The sequence below is a fragment of the Globicephala melas genome, chromosome 12 (genome assembly GCF_963455315.2).
Source record: "Globicephala melas chromosome 12, mGloMel1.2, whole genome shotgun sequence".
Taxonomy (NCBI): domain Eukaryota; kingdom Metazoa; phylum Chordata; class Mammalia; order Artiodactyla; family Delphinidae; genus Globicephala; species Globicephala melas.
The window spans coordinates 87,820,270-87,846,385 of NC_083325.1; the positions used below are offsets into that span (position 1 = coordinate 87,820,270).

The following is a 26,116-nucleotide window of genomic DNA, read 5'->3' on the forward strand; positions in this document are numbered from 1 at the left end:
CCTACACAGGTGCCGGGTTCCTCTCGAACGCACCCCCCTTCTCCCCACCAACAGCTCTCCAGGAGCCGGTGCCCCAGCTGTGCCCTTGGGGCCCAGGGGCAGCAGGTACCTTTCTCTCCCGTGGGGCCAACTCTTCCAGGCCGTCCTGGTGCGCCTTTGTCCCCCTTCTCTCCGGCATCCCCTGTGGAAAAAGTCACATGCCTTTAGGACCTTGCTCTAAGCGCCGGGGTCCAGTGTCTGTGTGCCGCCAGCCAGGCCCCTTGGCCTCCCTCTTCCCATCCCACCCCCGGGGGGTTTCACCCCTTCCTCCCAACCTGCTCCCAGCTTTGGCTCTAGGTCTCCCTCCCCAAGTCTCTTCTCAGGATTCTGCTGCCTTGCCTCCCCACTCCCTCTGGGAATGCATCTGTCCCTCTCTCCATCCATCCCCCTGGGCTGGCCCCAGTCTGCCTTCTGGTGCACAGGGCTCCCCAGGACCCACCATGGCTGCTCTGCTGCCCCTTACCACCCGCGCTGGCCTCTCTCTTCCCTTGTCTGGCCGGTACTCTCGGGAAGAATAAACTTGGGCACACGAGTCGGCGTCCCCTTGTCCCTTCAGTGTGAGCACCCCCCAGAGGGTACACTACTGCTCAGGGGCAGGGTCCTCCCACACGGGGACACCTGTGACCAGGTGAGCACATCACCCGGTTCAGGTTCGCTGGCCAGGTGCGTCCTGCTCTCAGCCTAAGCTACACACGCCCCCAGCCTTCCTCACAGATCCTGACCATGTTTTGGCACATTTTCCTTTATTTCCTGTTTTGTTCAGAACCGAAACAGGGAAACGGGCTGTTTGTGGAGCCTCCCTGGTACCCCGCACTTAGCACGTCCCAAGTCGACCTGGTGGTTTTCCCCAGAAGTGAGTCTCTTCTGTGGACTTTCCTGCTCCTGCCGTTGAGACACCGAGTCTCCCAGACTCCAGGCTCCAAGCCCCACGGTCATCTCTGCTTTTCTGTCTCCCTCATCGGATAAGTGCAAGCATCGCTCAGCTCTGCGAAGCCCAACCGGCCACTCCCTCCCGATGCCCATGGGGGCTCCACGCTCAGCCACGTCTCTGCACTTCTGGAGGTGACGGGACCACCAGCCCGCCCTCATGCGGCTCAGGGCAGGAGACAGGTCGCAAACAACCGTGGAGACACCCTGTCTGAGCAGCACAGTGCACGGGGGGAGCAGAGGACGGAGTGCGGATGCGACATCAAGGCCCCTCCCGGTGCCCCCCGCCGCCCCCCACTCCAATCCACCCCAGAACCATCTTCCTAAAACACAGAGTCCGTTATGATACTTCCCTTCTCAAAGGAGATTCAAAACCACCAACAGCCAAATGTAGTTATAAATAATGTCCCATTTTTAAGCTCCTCCCCACAGGCCTGCACCTGGAGCCCAGGGGTCCGGTTACACTGCTGCCTCTGCCTAGTCGGCCGTGACCATCAACCCACCTGTGCAGGTTTCACCTGCTCACCTGACTGTCCAGGAAGCTGTTCCTCAGCCCCTCACTGGATCTCCGTTCTCCCGTGATGAGGACCCTGCTCTGTACCACAGTCACTGTCTCGTGGCCTCATCTACTTCCCTGATGTATCTGCCTCCCACGGGTGGGTGTGGGTGCTGACGTGCACCTGCCCAGCTGTGCAAACAGCAGGCCAACATTCAAGTGAACTTTCTTTCTCCGTAAATTCTCTACACGTGCCTTCATTTGGTAAGACGCTCCCCTGAGATTACAGATTCCACAGTGAAATCCCCCAAACTGATAATCTGGCCTTAAGGGGAGGGGGCATCCCATTTAAACGTGGAATGCAGGGCTGGCACGTTACTGCCACCCCAGCACAGCTGTGACAGCTCCATGAACCGCTGCTAAAGGGCGGTTGACACACTTGGCACACACGGGCCCCTGAATCTCTGGGTAGTTCTTGGGTTTTTTCTTATCTTTTAAAAAGAAAGGAAATCATTACAGTAGTAATATTTGGAGAAGAACTGATAGTCTACCAAGAAATACCGACTAACAGACTGATCTCACCATCAAGAATCAGCAGACATTGGAGGGGCACCAACATCGTGAAAAAATAAATAACAACCCAGGAAACAGGACTCAGCGGGGCAGCCAGAATCTGACTGTGAAAGACACTGAATATCCTCATAAAGATGAGACAGAAGAGGCAGCTACGAACTAGAACAAGCGGCAATGAAAGGGGACCAACTAGGGAATCTCGTGCATCAAACACATTTTTGAAACAAGTTACTCTACAGGCAGGCGGAGTAACAGAATGGCCAATGATAAAAGCTAATTCATGAGACAAATAATGAGGATGAAGAACTTGTCTACAAGGCAACACTGAGAGAGAAGGAGATGGAAAGTTTTGTTTCGGTTTTGAAGTTATCACGTCGAGCGTTGAAGAAAAAACCCCACAGATCCCAATACGCATCATACAGGAATTCCAGAAAAGGAGAAGAGACATTCGAAGCCTTAACAGCTGTGAAGATTTAATAGCTATGACTTCCCGGCACTAAGGAAAATCACCGAATAGCACAATGCGTGTGCCCACAGAGTGCCAGCAGGAAAGAAATGAGGGGAAAATAACTCAGATGTGTCAGAGTGACACGCAGAACATCAAGAATCAGGAGAAAATTCTATGAGCGCCACGAGGAGAAGGAATGTTTAAAGACTGCACGCACGTGAATGAGAATTAGATTGACACAGAATTGTCATTAGCAACACAGGGTACGAGAATAAAATGAAGCAGGAACTTGAACGGAAGGGCTGTAATTTAGACTGCGATCAGAAGAGGCCTCTCTGATGAAGTGGCTTTTAATGCAGACCTGCTGAACCAGGAAGATGCAGCCAGGCAGAGATTGAGGAGACAAAAGGACACTGCACAGGTGAGGTGGGACGAGCCGGGAGGGCCGGGCACAGACAGCGCTCAGACCTCACACGTACGGCCCACCGGACGCCCCCGCCAGGCTTTAAGGAGGAAAATACCGTGGTCCCATGCCTGCGTCAGGGGAGGACAGTGAGATTAATGGTTCCAGGGTCCAGGCCAGACGCGAGCATTATCAGTGCCCACGTCCCACTGCCCCCCGTGGACGGAGGGTCCCCGTCGTGCCCGCCTGCGTCTCCTGGAGCAGCCGGGAGAGCCCTGGGCCGCACAGCGGCTCTGTGGATAATCGTGGAAAATTAACACCAAGCAAACCCACCAGCTTCTTCTATAGATTAAGATGAACTCCTAGCATTCACACACAGCCATTCGCTTAGTTCCATTAATTTAACCTGCCCCCGCCCTGCCCCGTGAGGCAGGGATCACGTCCACTTTATGATGAAGAGCCAGGCCAGAGACAGGCGACAAGCCAGCTCTCCAGCTCCGGGCAGCAAAACCCTAATCAGAGAACAAGCAGGCCACGTCCCCGACTGGACCCTCCTCTGGGAGAGAAAGCAGTCAGGACAGGAAAGAGGCAGGGTAGACCAGAGCTGAGGAGGGAACTGGCCCAGAGCAGCATTTCAGAAGCGTGAAATCCCCACGTGCATGTGTTAGTCACATTATTGGCTTTATCAACCTTCTTTCAATTAATTTGATAAAACCTGTAAGAATAACGATGCCCTTTTAAAATCTCTGAGCAGCAGGCTTGCTAATACACACCAGTGTTTTCCTACCTACAACCCATTTTTCCAGCCATCAAGGAAAGACTGCTCTTCCATCAGAATGAGTTGTTACTCTCTCCAGATACAAAGATAATGTGCTACGTTTAGGTCTGTAATAGCACATGACTTTCTTCTCAAGGAGAAGGCCGCCTGGAGTCCTTGAGAAGGATTCTGAAGCCCAGTGTGGATTCGCAGGAGGAAGCACCGGGACGGGCCGGAAGCAGCCGGGCACCATGTCCCCAGAGACCTCCTGCCACCTCCAGGCTCCGTCTCCAAGGAAACGGGCACTGGCTCCACCCTCGCAGGCTAAGCCTGGCCTGGTGGGGCCTGTAACACAGACGCGGCTGATGAACGAACGGAGACCCCTCACCTGCCTCTTTCATCTTAAGGGCGGGGCCTGAATTGTGTTTATCTCCACCGACCAAGGCAGGCCCTGGCACATGTGCTGTAATCAGATCTTTCACAGACTGCCCTGGCTCTCCGGCGCATCCTGCTCTCTGTGCCCTGAGAGCAGCATAGAATGTCCTCGAGGTCGGAGCTTGGTCTGAGGAGGAGCTGGGTGGGACCAGGCGCCGGGCAGAGGGCGGCCGGCCCGCCGCTGCCCCACGCTGCACGAGACGCGGATCCGGGGAAGGAGCTCTGCCGTGATGCCAATCTTCACTTTGCAGGGACGCACATCCACATGGGCCTGAACGTTTGCTGCTTAGAAGCCCCAGACTTGCCTTGCTGCCATAGATTTCTCTCCTCCACTCTCACCCCTGCTGCCCAAGTCAGAGCATGAAACCCCTCCTCTGTTTCGGCTCAGCACCCTCGCATCACAAAGAAGGAACTCTCACTGACCCACGCTTCTGCGTCACAACAAGACACGCACAGAGGGTAACAAGGTGAGGTGGCTGTGGTCATCAGCGTGACAGCGATCCGTCCACAAGGTACCTGCCTATTCGAGCATCACGATGCACACCTTGAATAGACAGAGCTTCCATCTGTCAGTTCCACCCCCAGCAAAGCTGGAAATTTAGAAAAGAACAAGATATCCAGTTTCTAGAGGCTTTCATAAATATACTAAGCTTCTCCACTAAAATCGCTGCTTTGGTGCTGACAGACTAGCGTGAAACCGGACGCGTGAAACGATGCTGCCACTGAAACGCTGGATCCGGAACACACACTGTGGGTAGCACGTGGTCTGCGTGTTGCCCATGGCCCCAAACATCCCACACAGCTTCAGCACCACTCGGGAGCCTGTCTGACCACCTGCCAGAAGATGAGCCTTGGAGAGCAGGGGCCCCGCAGATTCCCTGGCAGACCCCTCCGCTGGAGGACCCACACCGTGTCTGCTCGCTGCAGACACTCAGTCTGCGAACGGGGGAGGAGCAGGAGAGTGACAGCAAGTCGGCTCTCTGTGGACCATGTCTCCACCTGGCAATACAGTGGCTCATCACTGTGGACCATGCCTCCACCTGGCAATACAGTGGCTCATCACCGACCACAGCATGGTGTTGGGTGGTGAGAAATCATTGCTTAGAGGAGGTGAGGTGTCCCTGGAGCGGGCCACCCTCGGAGAAGGAAGCACTGCAGGGGACCCGCCGAGCACGCAGGTTGGAACGCCCTTAACATGGATGCAGCAGAAATGGTCACCGACGCAGATGTCAAAAAGCATCTGTCTCAGAGTACCCTCAAGATGTGCTTGAAAACCCAGGGACATCTGAATATTGATAGTGTCCCAGTTTTATATTTAAATGGCGAATGTGGCTATACAGTAGAATATCTGGACCGAGCTTTCCCAGACACCCACAACTCCGTGCTCAGAGAGAAGCACTGCTGCTAGCATGCCAGTATATCTCCGTCTAGATTTTTTCCTATTTCTGTGTATTTGTATATTTTTAATGGGGTTAGGAAGAGACTGTTTAAAGTCACTGACTCTGGGACTTCCCTGGCAGTCCAGTGGTTAAGACTCCACACTCCCAATGCAGGGGGCCCGGGTTCAATCCCTGGTCAGGGAACTAAGATCCCACAAGCTGCAGTGCAGCCAAAAAAGTAACAATAATAATAAATAAATAAATAAAAATGACTGACTCTTTCTATAACAATGAACATACGCTTAAACCGTTCTTTAGGGCCTCCTCCCGGTGTATGTTTCCCAGGTTATCGGAGGTTCGCTGAGTCAGGAGCTGTGTGCTTCAGAGGCCCCGAGCAATTTTAGAGCAGAAAACAAACGGCCGTGTAACTTCATTACTAAGAGCATACACAGCCCTTTAGGGGCAGGAGGGGCAGAGTGGAATCTGGGGATGCGGGACCCTGCCCGCTGCTCCTAGGAGCACAAGGCCCAAGGGGCATGCTCGCCCCACGTGGTGGAGGTGCCCTGTCCCCGTCTTGAAATTCTTTCTAACTTTTGAACAAAAGATCCCACATTTTCATCTGCATTGGGCCCCTCGAATTACAGAGCTGGTCCTGCTTGGGAGCCACAAGGTTTGGGATCTCCTGCCCGTGCGTGGTAGAACCCGGTGACTTTTTGAGTGAAGGTCCTCCCCCTGTGCTGGTGCCCACCCATCCCTGGTCTGCAGAGGCAGCTCCCCCTGGAGGTGAATTACAGACAAAGCGCAGGAGAAGTTTTCTTGATTTTTCGAAGAAGGAATAAAGAGCTCTCAGGAACCGTAACAGGAGCCCAGGCTTCAGAGCTACGCAACCCACTTAGCCAAACTGCTAAGTTTCCCTGAGCCTGGACCGGCCTCATCTGCACAATGAGAGCATTTCACCCTGAGAGGCGCTGCAGGTGACGTGTGCAGTGCCTGGAACACACCTCGGACGCCTTACAGGGTCCCTGAAGAGAGGACCGAGCTGCACACGAACGTCTGGTTTCAGAATTACAGGATCCCTCGCCTGAAGACAGTGTGGACGCCACGTACAGTCTGACCCTGGACTTTACAGAAGGGGGGACCAGGGCCATCGACGGGGCAGATTTTCCCACGGCCGGGCCCCGAGCCGGCCCGGGGACGCGGGATGAGCTCTGCATCCGCCGCTCGCACGCAGCTCCCGCCTGCACTCCGGCCGCTGCCCGGGAGGCCCTGACCTCCGGGAGGCCCGGTGGAAGTTACCTTTGAGGCCGGGGACGAGAATCTGCACGGAGCAGGTGTCGTCCACCGTCTGCTGAGCGCCCCCAGCCCGGAGCACCGACAGGAAGGCCAGGCCAATGAGAGCCAGAGCCTGCTTCATGGTGAGCCTTGCAGCACGTTGACTCCTGAAGGGAGGGAGAAGCAGTAAACAGTGACGGGAATTCCGGGAACTGGGACAGCAAGTGACAGTGTGCAGGCGCGCCGGCCACCACACTCGCCCCACTCGGGGGCTGCGGTGGCAGCTGCCCTGGAGCGGCTGTCAGTGCTTTGGTGCCTCTTTCTCTCCCTGTCGCTCTGTCTGTCTCCCTCTCTGTCACTCTGTCTCTCTCACTCGGGTGCCGACTGAAACCTCCACCGAGACATCCCCTTCGCCCAGCAGTGACAACAGTCACCACTCCGGATGCGTTACTCCAGATTCTTCTTCTGATTCCTTATAACTGATACCTGATACACACAGAGGCATGTTTACCGTTACGTGAAAACTCGGACGCTCAGCCATAAAACAAACATTGGTGAGCATCCGCTTCACACGTCCGGGCCCCTGACCCGAGTCCCTGGTGCCCATCCCGCCCCCGGCCTCCCCTCGGAGGAGCCGCTCTCCTCACCTGAGCCCACCTTCTCCTGCTATTTCCAAAACAGCCTCAGTGCATGCATTCTTAGACAACGCCGTGTCTAGTGTGCCAGGTTCTGAGTTTTATGAGATACTGGGTCACGCTGTGTGTCGTCTTACCTACTTGACTCAACATCGTGCTCCAGGATTCATCAACGTTATGCTGCCGCACACTCCTGTAGCTTACTATGTCCTCACATCAATGAGGAAGCCCCCGTCACCAAAGGGTGTGGGACAGGGACAGAGGTTGGAAGGACACAGCTGCCCCCCCGTCCCTGTGCTGGTCCCCTCGCCATGGGCCAGTGAGGAAGCACGCAGACTTTGAGGTCTGCCCCCCGGGACCTTGGTGTCTGGATGTCACAGTGCTGGGAGACAGCTGTGCATCCGGCTGCACCTGGACCAGCGCCCTGGCTAGACTGCATCTCCTGTCAGCTTGTTCCCTCACCTTACAGCGAGGCAAGCGTCCTGGGGTCACCCTGAGGAAGAACAGGCAGCGGTGCACGCAGCTCAGCACCAGGCCGGCCCCACTGGACAGCAGCTTTTGACATCCTGGCCACCACACCCTGGGAAGGAGTCCCACAGCCGGCCCTGGCTTCCAGACAAATGAAGGGCTGGAAGCAGAGCTGCTGAGTGAGAGCGTTCTGTGCCCCCCGTGAAGAGCCTGTGCGTTAGCCAGATCTTCCACGAAGGGGACAGAGGTGACAGTCATCCGTGCCGTCCTGCAGTGAGGCCCCGGCTCCCCACGTGTGGTCACAGATCTGATCCTGTAGGGACAAGGCAGGGGGAGGACTGCTCACCAGATCGGGGACAACATGGTGCTCATGTAACCCTGCACAGGGATGGGCACGTCATTCCAGCCTCACGGGCCAGGAGGCCAGAGGCAGAGACCTCAGTGACAACTAAGAAGTGGTGACGATGGGCTGGCCTGGGACTTCCTAACGCTGTCCTGTCAGCACCGTTGCTCACTCGGCCCAACTGTCAGCTTCCCCGAATCAAAGTAAGGGCCCATCCTCCCCCCTCAGTCACAGCAGTAGTGGGCTTTTATTTTATCTACTTTTCTAACATTCACGTTTGGTGGAGAGAAAAGGAGCTAACGTTTACTGCACACCAAACGTGGACACACACGCCTTATTTAGTCCCCGGACCCCCTGGTGACGTATATGGCCCCTGGTTTTAAAGACAGTGAATAGGAGGCAGTGAGAGGCTGCAGGGCCCTTCAGGCGTGCGGGCCCCGGTGAGCTGGCTCTCTCCGTCTCCTTTGTCAGCTAAGCCTTGACCCCCAAGCGAGCAGCTCATCCCGGACATCGGCCGCCGTGAGCACCTGCAGCCGTAACTGGAAGAGCTTGGAGCACTCAGGCCTGGGGTTTGCAGGCGCTAAGCTGAGCGAGTGAATGGAAGGATGGGCATATGAATGAATGAACGCCCAGAGGTTCCCAGCGGCAACTCACACAGGACGTGACACTCTTCTGCTGATGGCTTTCCACGTTCCCATGGTGTTCCCAGGGCCAGCGCCTCGGACACGCGGCCTGTGCGGACCCACGTAGAGGGCCGGACAATGGGATTGGGGCCTGGATTCCTAATGGTCTTTGAACAAAGCAGCACCGCCAAGTGTGCGGCCAGCCCGGGTGATCACACTGTGTTCTTAACCATGAAGAGCGTAGCTGCTGCTTTAGCGGCAAGTCGCCTGTTCCTTTCAAGGAGGTACTTCTTGAATGCGATGATAATAGAATGTTACGTGTCAACTAGCTGGCGGTTTTTAAAAAGCCACGATAAACACTTGCTCCCCTGACTTTTGTGCTCAGGCCAATGGATGCTTGCCTCTTGGTATGTGTGGGAGGCCAGCTGTGTTTAGATTGTTTTAAATGTCTCGGGAACTGCATGGGAATTTCCTCTCTAGCTAGAGACAACTGGGTCAGAAGACAGCCACCTTGTTCAGCAAGACTCGCTGCTCTCACACTGCAGAAGATCAGATGCCACCTCCCAAGGAGGGGGAGCGAGGGGCAGAGGGCCCGGAGTGCAGGGAAGCCGGGGCTGCCCTCCCGCTGGCCCTCGGCCCTTGGCCCGCTCACGCGTCTGGGCCCACCTCGGGTCCTGCAGCAGGAATCAGTGCGGGCGGCCCTGGTGGGAGCCTCTTTCCCAGACTTCGGGCTCCTTCCTGCCCTCTTACAAGAGGAATTTTGTTTTATAAACGGGGAGGCTGCAGCTCCTCCTGGGTCTCTTCAAGAAAAACATCCTTATCTCCCAGCCGGGGCCCGCCCCTCCGTGAAGGAGGCCAGCTTGGCCGAGAAGAAAGGAAATTCAATTTGGAATTCTTGGTAGAAACATGATATAACAATGAAATAGGGAAAAAAGTGCGGCTTAATGGGCCAAACGTGCAACTGTACGTTTTCATTAAATGTCTACAGCAGGGCCCACCGTCTTACGGGCACCGTGAATGCCTGCAGAGAAGCACGTCCCTAGAAGCGTCGCGGGTCTCACTGGCAGGCAGACACCCCACCCCCACCCCTACAGTGACACTGGGCCTTCCCCAGCGACTATGGCACTGACAGAGTTTCACCCCAAGGGCACACATTTTTCCTATCTTTTTACCAAGACCATGAAGCAAGAAGAGGCCTTTTCCCTATTACCTCCCCGAGCCTTATGCAAATCATCTGTCTGTTCTTTTATTTGGCATATAGATTTTTCAAATTCGTAAATAGAACTGAACAGCTGTGAACGTTTGGGGCGCCGCTCTGCTTGCTACCCGGGCAACGTGCTTCCCATCAAACAGAAAATCCAGTTATGCACACTCAGTGGCTTCCAAACTTTACCTCTTAACTTCAGAACCACTGCCTAACTTCGGCCGGACAGCCAGGGCCAAGGCAGGAGGGCCCCTGGGACGCTGTGGAATCCAATTTTGGAGGCAGGATGACCCCACCCCGTACAGGGTGACCCTATGTGCCCTTGAAAGTTGCCTTCTCCAGCCCCGCCTTTCGCCCCACATCTGGGACTCCCACCACTGAGCCCGAAACAGAGAGGCTGGCCACTGAGCAGAGAGGAGCTGGTTGCCCTGTCGCCCCCGCTGGGGGGTCCACCAGGCCCCAGGAGCCTGAGCTAGCTGCTCAGGAAGGCGTGTGTGCCAGGGGCTGGGACGGGGGTTCTGCGGCCGCTTGTACCCCGGCTGGGATGCAGGAAAAACTGCGTCACCCCTTTGAACCTATGGAAACCTGATCATCTCCTAGTAACTGGTAGCTCTGGTGCCCGGCGCTCGGCTCCAGGAAGTTTCCACCGTGAGCTACCGAATCAATCAAGCCTCAGAATTCTGGCCTGATCCCTGCGACACACCCGATCTGAGAGCAAATCCCTCGGCCCTGCACCCAGTTCCTACCTGTGCCCCGTCAGGAGCCTCGCCTTCCCGCCTGAGCATCTCCCGCGGGTTCCCCAACCCCGTCCCGCTCCCAAGGCTGCAGAGTGGCCAGCAGAGCGTCCCTACCTGAGGCGTGCGCCAGACCAGGCTGCTGTTTTCGGGCCGCGGTCCCACACGTCGGGCAAGAGGCCTGGCTGTCAGACTGCCCGGCAACTCAGGCTGGGGCTGCGGTATTATCTGCAAACAGCTTCCTGTTTGAAATGCATGAGGCGGAGAAGGGAGTGTGGGAACTTGGAAACACGTGAGATGTCGGGGTCTTGGGGCCCCTCCTGGAGACGCCTCCCTAACTCTGCACCCCAAACTCCCCAGTCAGTCCCTTTTTATCCACCTTTTCTGTTCCTCTCATTTTTTGAAAAAATAAGCATGTGTATCGTGGAAATTTAGGAAAGTAGAAAGAAGAGCAACAACTGTCACCTGGTATCACACGGACAGGACTAAGTACAGGCTGGCATATTTTGCAGTTTTTCCATATAGGTTTCACTCCAAAAGCATAAAGTACTCGTCTGCTGCGTGTCGAGACCTAACCGGTGGTGAGGCCCCAAACTCCCTCGGCTCACAGGAGTGTCATTTAAGGCAACAAACACATGCCAAATCCACGTCTTTGGAGGGGGCTGGGCAGGTCCAGCTCCTGTGTGGCCTGACTTATACGCGAAGGGGCGGATGGGGGTCCTTTAAGAAAAAGACACATATCAAATTATGATCATAAAAAGTGAGGTCCAAAAGTGAATACTTATTAAGACTGACAAGAGAAGTCATAACAAATTACAAATTTTAGAACTGACAAATTCCACACACACCACAAAATCCATGAAAAAGAATGGATTCTTTATTAAAACCACCTGATAGCATAAGAAAATTTGACAACTTAGATGAAAACAGACCACTTCCTGGAAAACACAAACTACCACAATGGACCCAATATGAAACAGAGAATTTAACAGCCCTATAGCAATTAAGGGGATTGCATTTGTAATTTTAAAACTCCCTAAAAGGAAACCTCTAGGCCAGATGGTTTCACAGGAGGATTCTACCAAACGTTTAAAGAAAAATTAACACCAATTCTACACACTTCTACCAGAAAATAGAAGAGGAGGGAACACTTACCAATTCATTTTATGAAGTTAGTGTTACCCTGACACTGAAACCAGACAAAGACAATACCAAAGAAGAAAACTACAGACCAATAACCCGGAAGGATATAGATGCAAAAATCTTTAACAAAATATCAGAAAAGAGGATTGAGCAATATATAAAAGGATTTGCAAGCTATTTATAAACAAGTGGGGTATTTTGGGGATGCAAGGCTGGGTCAATATTCAAAAATCAACCAGTCATTAAGAATGCAGTGTTTGGGGGCTTCCCTGGTGGCGCAGTGGTTGAGAGTCTGCCTGCCGATGCAGGGGACACAGATATATTTTTTTACTGAAATATATTTGACATACAATGTGCAAGTCCAAGGTATATAACGTGTTGATCTGATACACCTGTGCCTGGTAATATGGCTGCCTACAATTGTAAAATTATTTAGCACTCCATTACACCATATAGTTGTCATTGCTTCTTTTGTGGTGGGAATAATTAAGATCTAGTCTCTCAGAAGTTTTGATGATTTAAGTAAAATATTGTTGTCTATATTCACTATACTGTGCATCAGATCTCCAGGACTTATTTATCTATTAGTTGCACATTTGTACCCTGAAACATCTCTCCTATTCCCCAACCCTAACCCTGGCAACCAACACTCCCCTCCGTTTCTACGAGTTTGGCTTCCTCTGACCCACATGTAAGTTATATCATACAATATTTGTCTTTCTCTGTCTGTATTATCTCACTTAGCATAATGACCTCAAGGGCCAACCACGCCATCACAAATGGAAGGACATTTCTCCTCATGGCTGAATAATATTCGATTGTGTATGTATATATATATTTATCTCACACTTTTATCATTCATCCTTTGACAGGCACTTAGGTTTCTGTACCTTGGCTATTGTGAATAATGCTCCAATAAACCTGGGAGGGCAGACATCCCTTTGATAATGTTTTCTTACCTTTGCATAAATACCCAGAAGGGGAATTGCACAACCATATGGTAATTCCATTTTTACTTTTTTGAGGAGCCTCCATGATGTTTTCCATAGTGGCTGCACCAATGTACATTCCCACCAACAGTGTTTTCTCCACACTCTCGGCAACACTCATTACCTTTCATCTTCTTGATGCCCGGCATTCTGGCAGGTGTGAGGTGATAGCTCGCGGTTTTGATGTGCATTTCCCTGATGATTAGCGATGTTGAACATCGATTCATGTGTCTGTCGGCCATTTGCATGTCCTTTGGAAAAATGTCTTCCTGTTTCATCAAAGAGCATCTATTTTTAAAAACCAACACTAACATCATCCTCAGGTGAAGGCTGAGTGTCCCCTCCTGAGATCAGGAAAATCAGGACAGCAATCTTACTTTTTATTTAGCAACATGCTGGAAGTTCCAGCCCATGCAGAAGGCATGGAAAGGAAACAAAAGCCACAGGGATCAGAAAGGGAAAAGTAAAACAGTCCCTTGCTGCAGGTGACACGACTATCTGCCGAGAAAATCCCAAGGAGTCTACAAAAAACTTCTAGAACTATTAAGTGAGTTCAGCAAGGTCTCAGAATACAAGATAAACATACAAAAATCAGTTGTATTTCTATAAGCTAGCAGTGAACGTATGGACACTGAAATTAAAAGCAATACAATTTACAATTGCTCAATAAAATGAAATTTGTAGGTATAAATCTAACAAAACATGTACAGGACCTATATGCTGAAACACAACATGCTGTTGAGAAAATCACAGACGATCTAAACAAACGGAGAGACATGTCATGTTCATGACCAGAAGGCTCCGCATAGGATGTCATTTCCCCCAAAACCGATCTACAAGCTTAACACAATTCTTATTGAAATCTCAGCAAGAGGTTTTACAGATACAGACAATACTATTCTAAAATGTATATGAAAGACAAAGGAACCAGAATAGCTAAAATAATTTTGAAAAAGAATAAAGAGGAATCAGTCTACCCAGTTTCAAGACTTATTATACAATGGAACAGAACAGAGAACCCACACAAATGTACCCAACTGATTTTGTTAAGTTTTTTTAAATAAAATGCACATAACATAAAATTTATCCTCTTAATCTCTTTAACTGTAGAGTTCAATGGTATTAAATACATTCATAATGTCACGCAACCATCACTACCATCCGGCTCCATATTTCTTTCCACCTTGTAAAACTGAACCTCTGTCCCCATTAAACATAACTCCCCACTGTCCCCCCATCTCAGCCCCTGGCCACCACCATTCGACTTTTCATTTCTATGAACTGACTATTCTAAGCATCTCAGGTAAGTGGAATCACAGAGTATTTGTGTAACTGGCTTATTTCACTTAACCTAATGTCCTCAAGGTTCATCCACGTGATAGCAGTTGTCAGAATCCCCTTCCTTTTTTTTAAATTTATTTTGCTTTGTTTTGTTTTAATTTTATTTTTGGCTGCATTGGGTCCTCATTGCTGTGTGTGGGCTTTCTCCAGTTGGCGGCGAGCGGGGGCTACTCTTGGTTGCGGTGCGCAGGCTTCTCACTGCGGTGGCTTCTCTTGTTGCGGAGCACGGGCTCTAGGTGCGTGGGATTCAGTAGTTGCGGCACGCGGGCTTAGTCGCTCCGCGACTTGTGGGATCTTCCCGGACCAGGGATCAAACCCGTGTCCCCTGCATTGGCAGGTGGATTCTTAACCACTGCACCACCAGGGAAGTCCAATTTTTTTATATATGTATTTATTTATTTACTTTGGCTGCATCAGGTCTTAGTTGCAGCACAGGGGATCTTTAGTTGCGGCACACGTGCAGGATCTAGTTCCCCAACCAGGGATCACACCCGGGCCCCCTACACTGGGAGCGTGGACTCTTACCCACTGGACCACCAAGGAAGTCCCTCCCCTGCTTTTTAAGGCTGAGTAATGTCCCACTGTATGTACAGACCATGTTTTGCTTATCTATTTATCCACTGGTGGACACTGGGGTTGCTTTTACATTTTAGCTCCTGTGAATAATGCTATGAACGTGGGTGTACAAATATCTCTTCCAGACCTTGCTTTTAATTCTTTTGGTTATACCCAGAAGTGAAGTTGCTGGACCGTATGGTAGCTCTATTTTTACTTTTTTGAGGAGCTGCCATACTGTCTTCCGAAGTGGCTGTACCACTTTACATTCCCACCAACAAGGGTTCCAATTTCTCCACAGCCTCACCAGCACTTGCTATTTTCTGGGTTTGGTTTTGTTTTGCTTTGATAGCAGCCATCCCAAAAGGTGTGAGGTCGCTCTCTTTGTAGTTTTGACTTTCACTTCCCTCCTGACCAGTGCATCTTTTCATGTGCTAACTGGCCTACGCGGCACTCAGCGTGGCTTGCGGGATTTTAGTTCCCCGACCAGGGATTGAACCTGGGCCACGCAGTGAAAGCACCGGGTCCTAACCACTGGACTGCCAGGGAATTCCCTAGACCCAACTGATTTTTGACAAAGGAGCAAAAGTAACTCAGTGGAAGGAGGATGGTCTTTTTTTTTTTTTTTTGGCGGTACGCGGGCCTCTCACCACTGTGGACTCTCCCATTGCGGAGCACAGGCTCCAGATGCGCAGGCTCCGCAGCATGTGGGATCTTCCCGGACCGGGACACGAACCCGCGTCCCCTGCATCGGCAGGTGGACTCTCAACCACTGCGCCACCAGGGAAGCCCAAGGATGGTCTTTTTAATAAATGGTGCTGGAGCAGCTCAACATCCAGGGGCAACAGGTGAACCTTATACAAATATTAACTCAAAATAGATCACGAACTTAAGTGTAAAATTATAAAACTTTTAGAAAAAACACAGGAGAAAAATCTTCAGGATCTAGGGATAGGCAAATAGCTCTTAGACATAACACACCAAAAGTACAATCCCCAGAAGCAAAAATTGATAAATTGTACTTCATCAAAATGAAAACCCTATTAAAATGCAAAAACATGCTATAGGAGGGGAAAAAATATTCACAAACTATATATCTACCAAAGGTCTTTTATCTAGAATTATAAAGTACTCTCAAAACTCAACAGGAAAATAACAATCCAGTTAAAAAATTGGGCCACAACATGAAAAGCTATTACAACCAAGAGTCTGTGCGGATGGCAAAGAAGCACATGAAAGATGTCCCAACATCACTGGCCACCAGGGAAACGCCCCTCACACCCACAGTGAGGCACACCGCACACCTGTCACAATGGCTGCCACTGAAAGGAGCAAGGACCCCAAATGCTGTTGAGGATGACAAGCTGGGGGGGATGTAATGGTGCAGCCGCTCTGGGAACAGTTGGGCACTTTCTTAAGACACTGAACATGCAACTACCCTACAACCCGGCGATTGCACTCCTGGGCGTTTACCCCAGGAGCCAAGACTTACCTTCACATGAAAACCTGAACATCCACGGCGGTTTATAGCAGCTGAATCCCTAACAGCCCCAAACTGAGAACAACTCAGACGTCCTTCAATGGCGGCTGGTTAAAGAAACTCTGGTCCTCAATACCAGGGAGCACCGCTCGGTGGTAAAGGAACCAACTACAGACACAGCACCAACTGGGAGGGTCTCCAGAGAATTCTGAATGAAAAGAGCCAGTCCTACAAAGGTTCTGCACTGCCTGCTTCCGTTTATAGAATGGTACTGAAATGATGAAACTACAAAATGAACGGACCAGTGGTGGCCAGGGCCTGAGGAGGTGGGCGTGGTGTAAGAGAGGGACAGAGGGACGTCCGTGACCCGTGATGTGGGCCCTGCTCCCGCAGGACCTGTTACCACTGGGGAGACAGGGTACACGGACTCCTCTGGTTTACTTCTTACAGCTGCACGTGAAGCTACAATTGTGTCAAAATTAAAACTTGCACTTAAAAAAAGCTGCCTGGGGCTTCCCTGGTGGCGCAGTGGTTGAGAGTCTGCCTGCCGATGCAGGGGACATGGGTTCGTGCCCCAGTCTGGGAAGATCCCACAGGCCGCAGAGCGGCTGGGCCCGTGAGCCATGGCCGCTGAGCCTGCACGTCCGGAGCCTGTGCTCCACAACGGGAGAGGCCACAGCAGTGAGAGGCCTGCGTGCTGCAAAAAAAAAAAAAAAAAAAGCTGCCTGACACTACCTTTCTTTTGTTCTATATTATTAGGCTGCATACTCTGTCCTCGCCTCCTGCCATGACAATGCTTTTCTATTGAAAGAATAGACAGTAACTCAGTATTTTCCCTAGCATGGTTATCTGAATTTATTCCTGGTAGCTTTTAAAACATTTATTTCAACTTCCTAAGCCATTATTGGTATGTCATGTACTTCTTTAGGTTGGTAGTTATATTTGGAAGAAACTCATTTCTTTCATATGAGGTGTTTGATCTCAGGCATTTTGAGTTTGTTTTGTGCAGAGAATAATCTGAGTTTTTGAACTGACCACACCATTGTCCAGGCTGTAACTGATGAGCTCTTTGTACGTGGAAATCACTGTGAACCACTCAACCAACTTAAATCCAAAATAATGCAACCCTAGCCCAGCTTCAGCCTTGCCCCAACTCCCCGCCAGGGGACATCTGGCAATGTTCTGAGGACAGTCTCAGTAGTCACACCGTGGAGGGGGCGAGGGGCACTGGCTTCCAGGACGCTGCTAAACATCCAACAACGCCCAGGAGTTTCCACCACAAAGAATAACTAAGCCCCAAATGCCAAGAGTGCAGAAGTGAGAACCCCATGGCCAGACCCCAAAGATGCCCACGGCCACTGGGACACCCCCGACCAGAGGACTGGGACGGCGGCTGCGCTGCACACCCACGCCACTGAGACGCAGTCGCTGGGCTGTGTTTGATGCACATGGGGTGAAGGCTCAGCTCCCGGGGGCCTGGCTAGGATCAGCATCACTACTCAGTCCTCACAACCAGCCCCCGAGCAAGGCATCACCGCTCCATTTACAGCTCAGGAGACAGGGCAGAGAATTAGAGCACTGGCCCGTGCTCACACAGGCAGGGGACATGCCGACCAGACCTCAAGGACAGCAGATCACACACGGCCGTCCCAAGGCCACCCTCCCTCCTCCCAGCCCCCTTTCTTGTCTCACAGCTGATAGACGGGGGGTACTTACCTTCTGCTTCTGAGTCCTGAAATGTTAAGCACTTTTTATAAAAAGCGCCAATAACCTGAGAATTACTCTGTTACAAAAACAAGTGATAATTTTAGACTAACTTGCCTATTTCCAGTAGATTGCAAATTAGAACCATTTTTAGATCATAAACCATGTTTACACCTGCTTTGCAAACAAGTACCAAAAGCCATCAGAATCACTAAGTGCTTCTCCTCTGGGCTTCCCTGTCTCCCTCCTCCCTTTTTCCTCCTTCCCCTCGGCTTGTTCTGGAACGCGCGAAAGTCATGGCCACCAGGAACAGGCTTTTCCCTCAGGAACTCTGACCTCCAAAGAGACGGGCCACTTCCAGGGGACTGGGACAAGAATCTGGCTCATCTCCCAGTTATTATTTACATTTCTCAGACATAACTGAGAAATCTGGACACAGGAGCCAGATCAAACCCATGTGTCTCTGGCTGGGAATGTTCCCCGGGGTCACAGCACCGTGCAGCCGTATCTCTTCACCACTTTGTCCACGAGGACGTTAACCACGGCCTGCTTCCGCCTGAAGGCTTCATTTCTCCAGAGCCCACGACAGCCCAGAGCAAGGCCAGGCCCCCTGCCCCAAGTGTGAGGACCCCCCCACCCATCCGCTAAGCCTGCTCGCTGGTGGACACAGAGCGGACGTGGTCCAGGAGCCCAGCCGGCACAGCCAAGGGCCCTAATCTGGAGTGCACGGCACCCCGTCGTGACGAGAGGTAGGTTCTGGCTTCACCCCTCAGAGACACCACATATTACAACGTCCAATGATGTTACATCACCAGAGATCATCAGGGAACGCAGTACTGGAGGATACGCTCAGAATCGGCTGGAGGACTCCTGAAAACCCCGATGGTGGGCACCCCTGGAGCTTGATTCAGGAGGCGGGGCGGGCCCAGGTGTCTTCATTCCACCGAGCCCCGAGCTGCTGGCTGCTGCTGGTGCAGGGACCCCGCTCCCAAGGCCCAGTGAGCGCAGCCGTGGAGGGCGAGCTGACCTGCCTCCGCCCCGCTTGCTGCCCGGCCCGGCTCCTGCCCACTAGGCCGCACATCCTGCGACTCCAGGTCAACAACTGTCCCCTGCCTGAAGGGACAGGCCTGCAGGGTGTGGCAAGGTCAGCAGCGCACAGGCCCAAGGCCAGCGGAAGGCAGGATGGGGAGGGGCAGCAAGGGCGGCTCGTGTGAAGGCGGCAAATCAGACAGCGGACACCAGGCTAGGGCAGCCCTTGGCCTCTCATGCTCCCCAAGACAATCCGGCTCTAATGTAGAAGACGGATAACCAACAAGGACCTACTGTAGAGCACACGAAGTTGTACTCAATATTTTATAATAACCTAAGGGAAAAGAATCTGAAAAAAGAACATATATATGTGTAACAATCCCGGTGCCGTACACCTGAAAGCAACACACGGACGCAAACTGCAAGGACCCTCTGTTCAAGGCCTTCCAGCCTGTGCAGGAAGCTACTTGATAATGCTCACAGCTCTGCACCCACCGCTCTCTCCTTTGGGAAAACAGACCCAAAACAATATTGTGAATAATATTTTATTTAGTCATTTTTGTTTACAACTGAAACTCTGGGAACTCAAAATTAACATCTTTGCCTGTGAGCTTCTTATAGACACCAGAAAACGTTTCAACCTACGAGAAAAGAAATAACTCATCACAAAACATTTCAATACACATTCGTCTTAAAGCCTAAAGTCTGTGAAATTGTGCCCTGTATGGTTTTTCTCCTCAGCAACCAGGCAGAGAAGGAATATACCAGACATGCCTCTATAGTCCCAAGCTGGGGGCAAGCTCCTCTCGTGTCGTGGGACAGGCCTCCACAGCACTGCACTCAAGGGCTGGCTCCTCTAGGCCACTCGGCAGACCCCGGGGGACCCCAGAGGTTAATGCTCTACCAGGAATGAAGCAAAGTGACAGTTCTCCCCAGATTCTAACACGACCACCACCCCGTCCATAAAAACAGCTTTACTAAAAGTCACACCATGGAATTACTTTACTTCAATTTCTCTAATAACTTAAAAGGTAGAGAACTCCATCTTTTAAAACATCCCCCAGGGCTTCCCTGGTGGCGCAGTGGTTAAGAATCCGCCTGCCGATGCAGGGGACATGGGTTCGAGCCCTGGTCTGGGAAGATCCCACATGCTGCGGAGCAGCTAAGCCCGTGCGCCACAACTACTGAGCCTGCGCTCTACAGCCCGCAAGCCACAGCTACTGAGACCATGAGCCTAGAGCCCATGCTCCGCAACAAGAGAAGCCACCGCAATGAGAAGCCTGCGCATCACAACAAAGAGTAGCCCCCGCTCACCACAACTAGAGAAATCCCGCACGCAGCGACATAGACCCAACACAGCCAAAAAAAAAAAAACAAAACACCCCAATTTAAAACCTGACATATAATCCAAGAGGAAGTGGGCCCTCAGTTCACAAAGATTGGTTCTGCTGCCACATGGGGATGGGTTAGGCTGCATTCTACCCTTATCTGTTCTGGATCTTTCCATAATAAACAAGGCCTATTACCTTGTGTTCCACATTGTTCTGCTGTGCTTTATCCAAATGAACCTTTATGAGTCGGCTGCCGTCCAGCTTCACGCGGATCCTCTTGCCCACAATCTCACTTGGGAAAACCAAGTCCTCCAGGATGGCGTCGTGCACGGCTGTCAGAGTGCGGCTTGAAGAATAGAATACAGTGACAAAAGTGAGAAATCTAGCAAGGTCTGCCCTCCTGGGAGCCCCAAGGGCACCTCTTGAAGTCAAAAACATAAATGGCAAACTCCAGGTTCCTGAAACCAGATTAACACTAGCTTTCAAGTAATCTACTTTCATTTAATGTATCACACCACGTGCCATTACCAAACTAGAACAGGTTAACAAACACCCCATTTTTTTTGGCTACACGGCACATCTTGGGGGATTTTAGTTCCCTGACCAGGAACTGAAGCCAGGCCTAACCACTGGGCTGCCAGAGAATTCCCGACACCCTATTATTTTATTTCAAAAGCTTAGAGTGTTTTAAACGTGTTATCTTGTAAAGTACACATACACCAGCTATTATGACTGATTTTCTCCAGGGGATGGAGATTGACGATGACTTTTATTTTTATACATTATCTTTAGGTTTATTGTCAGTCGTATGATTTCTCGACTAAACCACTGCAGTAACCTCTTTCCTCTCTCCAAAACTATCCCATCCGTTGCTGTCAAAATAATCACTGATGTCATTACACACTTCACCTACTAAAGACCCTTTGAGGGCTCCCCTTGGCCTCCAAAATGCACCAAACCCCCCTTGTTCCCTGCGATGGAATGAGGTGACATCCCATCCCAAAAGACACAGCTCTATCACCAGCTCTAGGATGTGGCCCCTCCTATGAGGGTCCCCAGTTTCCAGCCCATCCCATCACACGAACTGCCAAGGGAACCGTGCTCCTCTCCTGAGTATCACTTCAAGTTCACAACCCATCTGGCTGCCTGATGAGAAGGTTCAATTAATTCCAAACCTTCAGAGTATCAGCTTTGTACCACAGGATATCAGGAATGAGCAAACGAAAAGACAGCTCTCATTCTCAATGTTTATGCAGCTACCCTGTATCATGGAACGTGTCTAGGTCTTGTTCACCCCTCAGTGGATCAGACACTATGTTCTACTCATTTCTATTTCCTGTCTGGCAGCTCCCACGCACACAGAAGGGGCTCCTAAATAACTGCAAAGGCCTCACTGCCCCATGGCGGACCCACTTTCCAAAGCCTTTATCACCTCTCCAAAAGCAAATGAGATAGATGGCCCAATCGATAAATGGCTGCTAACCACCGACGAAGCACTTCTTACTCTTACAGGACTAGGTAGGCACACATATGGAAACTTGCTAATTACTTCCTTCAAAACATAAATTAGGACGGAATCAAAGCTAGCCTCAAACTCAAATTCCAACCCAGTCTAAAGACTTTTTAAGGGGGAGCAGTGGCAACGCAACTTTAATAATCACAAAGCATAGGAACTAATCTGCTTCAGAAGAAAAATAACTGAAACCCCGCTACAGATGAGAAGCCAAAGAAAACATAAACCTCAGCATTTAATCTGTTGTAGGAGAGAGATAACGACTGAGAAGGAAAATGAATCTGAAGGCAAGAAACCAGATTGGAAAGGGGTGGATTCACTCTGGCCTCCCAACTAGACCTCACTGCAGGAGAATGAAGACTCCCATGTCTAGACCAGGTCACTAGGAATGGGCTGAAGTCATTACCTGAGAAAATGTGCAAACAGGTTTGGGGTGAAGGATAATTAAGGCTGTAGATCTGGGAGTCAGTGCCTTAGTTGGGTGCGAAGCGAAGGATCTGTCTTTATACTCAAGTACTAACTGGGGTTGTCAGAACTGAGATTATAAAACCACTTTTTAAGTATCATAATTAACAAACTAAACGTTCTTGATTATCCCCTGTATTTGATCTCTTGCAAACTGTCCAGAATAAAAAAAAAAAGCTAAATTCTTACGCTACTCCAGCTACTCCAACTGCCAGCTACTCCAACTTAAAACAAGCTCAGGGGCTTCCCTGGTGGCACAGTGGTTAAGAATCCACCTGCCAATGCAGGGGACACGGGTTCGAGCCCCGGTCTGAGAAGGTCCCACATGCTGCGGAGCAATTAAGCCCGTGTGCCACAACAACTGAGCCTGCGCTCTAGAGCCCGCGAGCCACAACTACTGAGCCCACGTGCCTAGAGCCCGTGCTCTGCAACAAGAGAAGCCACTGCAATGAGAAGCCTGCGCACCAACACGAAGAGTAGCCCCTGCTCGCCGCAACTAGAGAAAGCCCGTGCGCAGCAACAAAGACCCAACGCAGCCAAGAATAAATAAAATTTATATTTAAAAAAAAAAAAAAAAAAAACAAGCTCAAGGTACTGACCAACACTCCGAGTTCCAGAAAACCTGGAACCGGCCTTTCTAGGCTCACCACTACTCCCTCTCCCCCCTCCACCACAGCATATGGTACAACACATCCACCCACAACACTGGAGACCCATCACTTCCTATTTTGTAGGAACTTTAGAAACAAGACTGACTGTAAATTCCAGCGTCACTAATGCTAGCTGTAATGAGCAAACGATGGGGGAGTCTCCTCATCCCATAAGCAGGGATGCTAATACTACAAATTCACAAGGTTGGCCTCTCTGGCAGTTAGAGGGATGCCTGAGTATTGTTTTCTCAAACTGGTCCAAGGGCAGGATCTGCAGCGATCCAATAATCCAAGTCTATGAAACCAGAGACTTCAACAAAATACCAGAAGGCCCAAAGAACCAACTTGCAATATCTAAGTTTCTGTCAGATAACCTGCAGTTCGATCAAATTTACAAAGCCTCGTCCACCAGCAACTACAACTGCACTGACACCTTCAACCCGTGATGTGAGCAACAGAAAAATCTCATCTTTCAGCCTTAATCCACAGCAGAAGTCAACAATGAGGATGACAGGTCGCAGCCCACCTGCACATCTGGTGTGCTTTACCCCACGGCACTCAACTCAAGATTCCTCCCCACTGTTCCTACCCTTTGCCCAAAGAACTGGAGGAAACAATCTCATCTTTTGTGATAACAGTAACCTATTATACCACCTATGTGAATATACGTAATTCTTACCTCCAGAGTTACTTTCAAAACATTTCGCATATAATTACAGAAAAAGCTAAGTCACTTGATAGAAGTCCCCGTGCGAATGGATTTCCTACGTTAACAACATTTAATTTTAGGAGCCTACTCCAGCTGACTATAAACAACACACGCCAGTCAAGAATTGTTGACAAGAGTGGTGCGTTTTTCATGCTGCTAAAACTTACCTCCTGGGACGTTTTTGCTTATTTTTTGTACGGCTTTTTCGAGTTGGCTTAGGCAGAATTCTCCTCTGTAAAGTAAAAATTATCACGCAACAACAAAAAAAAAGACCGTAAGTAAGTCGGCAGAAAACAAAGCACTGTCAACCTGCTTTAAAAACCAAAGGACTCCACGGCTGAATAAATGCAAAGCTCCAGAAAGCCGAACAACCTAGACCCAACAAGGTACTGAGAAACCCTCTTACGTACTCCCCGATTTCTCGGTATTTCTTCCAGAATCCGTGGCTTACATTAAAATGCAACTGGAAAATGTTGGCTGCTCCATGATATGACTGATCTCCCAAAGATCACACCCCTTTTCATGTCCCATCTGGCCCACTACCCACTTCAGTACTAAGCCAGGATACCACTCCGTTAATTCCTCATCAGCCGGGCACTTAATTTCTATAGATTTCTGTTTGCAGGAAGGCCAGGTAACTTTAAAAACAAAACAAAACAAAACCTCTCGACCGTGTTCCACTTTCCCTACATACCATTTCTTTGCATCTCTTTTCCTCCCCAAACCTACGTCTGACGCACCAGGCAGGAAAACCTCGCTGAACCTCAGACAGGCAATTCCATCAGGCTGAAAACTCAGGCTCACTGCAAGCACACGTCTCACCGCGATCACCTGTGTGCACCCCCGGTGCACCGACGGCGCTGCACACACAGAGCCGCCTTCGCATTAACAGCAGCCGTGCGCCGCCTCCCTTTAGCCCAGTGCGAGCACCCTAAGCTCCGGGAACAGCTTCTTCACACTCGCGAGCGACGTATAACGGGACTCGCAAGACGGCGCATTCAGCAGCAGCACAGCTACCTGCGCAATAAAAACAACGTGCTTCCCGCTGAACTTCTTCTCCAGCTCCCGCACGAGCCGGACCTGGATCTTCTGGAAAGACTTCAGCTGAGGAACAGGAACGAAGATTATGATAGCTTTCCGACCGCCACCAACCTCAATTTCCTGGGAAAGAGAGAGCAGAGAGGCGCACTCTCGCTTAGGCCCCCAGCGCCGCCCCTCCGGTCTGGACCAGCTGAAGCGGTAACGCGCCGCGCCGACACCGTCACACGCTCGACACCCGAGTCGCTGGGGCGTCCCGCCAACAGCACGTGCCCCGAAGCCCCACTGTACCTTGGCGGCCGTGATGTTCAGCTCCCGCAGCTGGGCCTTGAGGTCCGAGTTCATCTCCAGCTCCAGGAGGGCCTGCGGGAGAAGAGGCAGGAGGGCACCCTCAGCGCCCGGACCCCGGACCCCGGACCCCGTCGCGGCCTCTGCGCTCCGCCCGCCCCCTCACCTGGGAGATGCCCGACTCGAACTCGTCCGGCTTCTCGCCATTAGGCTTCACGATTTTCGCGCTGGAACTGAACATGGCCGGCACCTGGAAGCACGGAGCGCTCAAGCCGGGCGGCCCGCGACCCCGCCCGCCCACCCGCCCGCACGGCCCGGCCCCGGTCCCAGCCCCAGCTCCCCCCGCACACGTCATCGGGGCCCGCGGGCCGGGTAATCGGCCGCATCTCCACCCGGGGACCCCAGACGTGTGCCCCTCAAAGCCATCGGGCCAGCACAGCGGCGTCCGGCAACATACCTTGACCAAGCGGCCAACGCTCTCTGCAGCCGCCGACTCCAGTAGGCTTGGGAAGAGGCCTAGATCTCGCGAGAGTTCATTAAATCCCGGCGGCAGAGGGGAAGAGGCGGGAATAGTGCGAGTCAACAAACCGGAAGAACCACTGAGAAAAGGTGGAAGCCTAGAGAGTCCCAGGAAGAGGCTCCGGAGGACCAGTGCATTGGCTACGCTTTTCGCCCGCGAGAGCCTCCTCTTCCGGGCGGTTTGCGGGAGTTTTTCTGCGTTCCCTGGAAGTTTGAGGCGGTAGCCGGGTGGCCGGGCCGGAGTCTGGGCTGGAGCCCCGGGCCCGAGAAAAGCAACCTGGGCTACCCCTGCGGTTAGGACGTAACTTAACACGAGGAAGGGGCTTCCCTGGTGGCGCAGTGGTTAGGAATCCACCTGCCAATGCAGGGGACATGGGTTTGAGCCCTGGTCAGGGAAGATCCCACAAGCCGCGGAGCAGCTAAGCCCGTGCGCCACAGCTACTGAGCCTGCGCTCTAGAGCCCACGAGCCACAACTACTGAAGCCCGCGTGCCTAGAGCCCTTGCTCCACACAAGAGAAGCCACGACAATGAGAAGCCCGCACACCACAACTAGACAAAGCCCACGCGCAGCAATGAAGACCCAATGCAGCCAAAAATAAATTAATTAATTAATTAAAAAACAAAA

The 26,116-nt window shown here is 51.5% G+C and overlaps 2 protein-coding genes across 3 annotated transcripts in view; both read right to left on the minus strand.

The window, feature by feature from the left end:
- The window catches only part of COLEC11 (collectin subfamily member 11), a 33,494-nt gene extending 18,237 nt beyond the window's left edge, over positions 1-15,257 (minus strand). The window contains exons 1-5 of one of the 2 annotated variants that reach the window (XM_030844531.2): positions 12,993-15,257; positions 11,202-11,456; positions 10,854-10,978; positions 6,754-6,896; positions 110-181 (exon numbers count right to left, since the gene is read on the minus strand). In XM_030844531.2, the coding sequence (XP_030700391.1) occupies positions 110-181; positions 6,754-6,871 (190 nt within the window). In that variant the 5' untranslated portion in view covers positions 6,872-6,896; positions 10,854-10,978; positions 11,202-11,456; positions 12,993-15,257. Of the gene's footprint in view, positions 1-109; positions 182-6,753; positions 6,897-10,853; positions 11,005-11,201; positions 11,457-12,992 lie in introns of those variants that run through there. The other variant, XM_060309698.2, reaches the window with a different exon arrangement.
- Positions 15,258-19,506: 4,249 nt separating this feature from the next.
- On the minus strand, positions 19,507-25,542 carry RPS7 (ribosomal protein S7). The gene is made up of 7 exons (XM_030844594.3): positions 25,429-25,542; positions 25,138-25,221; positions 24,975-25,046; positions 24,663-24,806; positions 23,813-23,877; positions 20,504-20,654; positions 19,507-19,618 (listed from the first exon to the last, which is right to left on the minus strand). The coding sequence occupies exons 2-7, from the start codon at positions 25,210-25,212 to the stop codon at positions 19,541-19,543; spliced, it is 585 nt and encodes a 194-aa protein (XP_030700454.1). The 5' UTR covers positions 25,213-25,221; positions 25,429-25,542; the 3' UTR covers positions 19,507-19,540.
- Between the last annotated feature and the right edge of the window lie 574 nt (positions 25,543-26,116).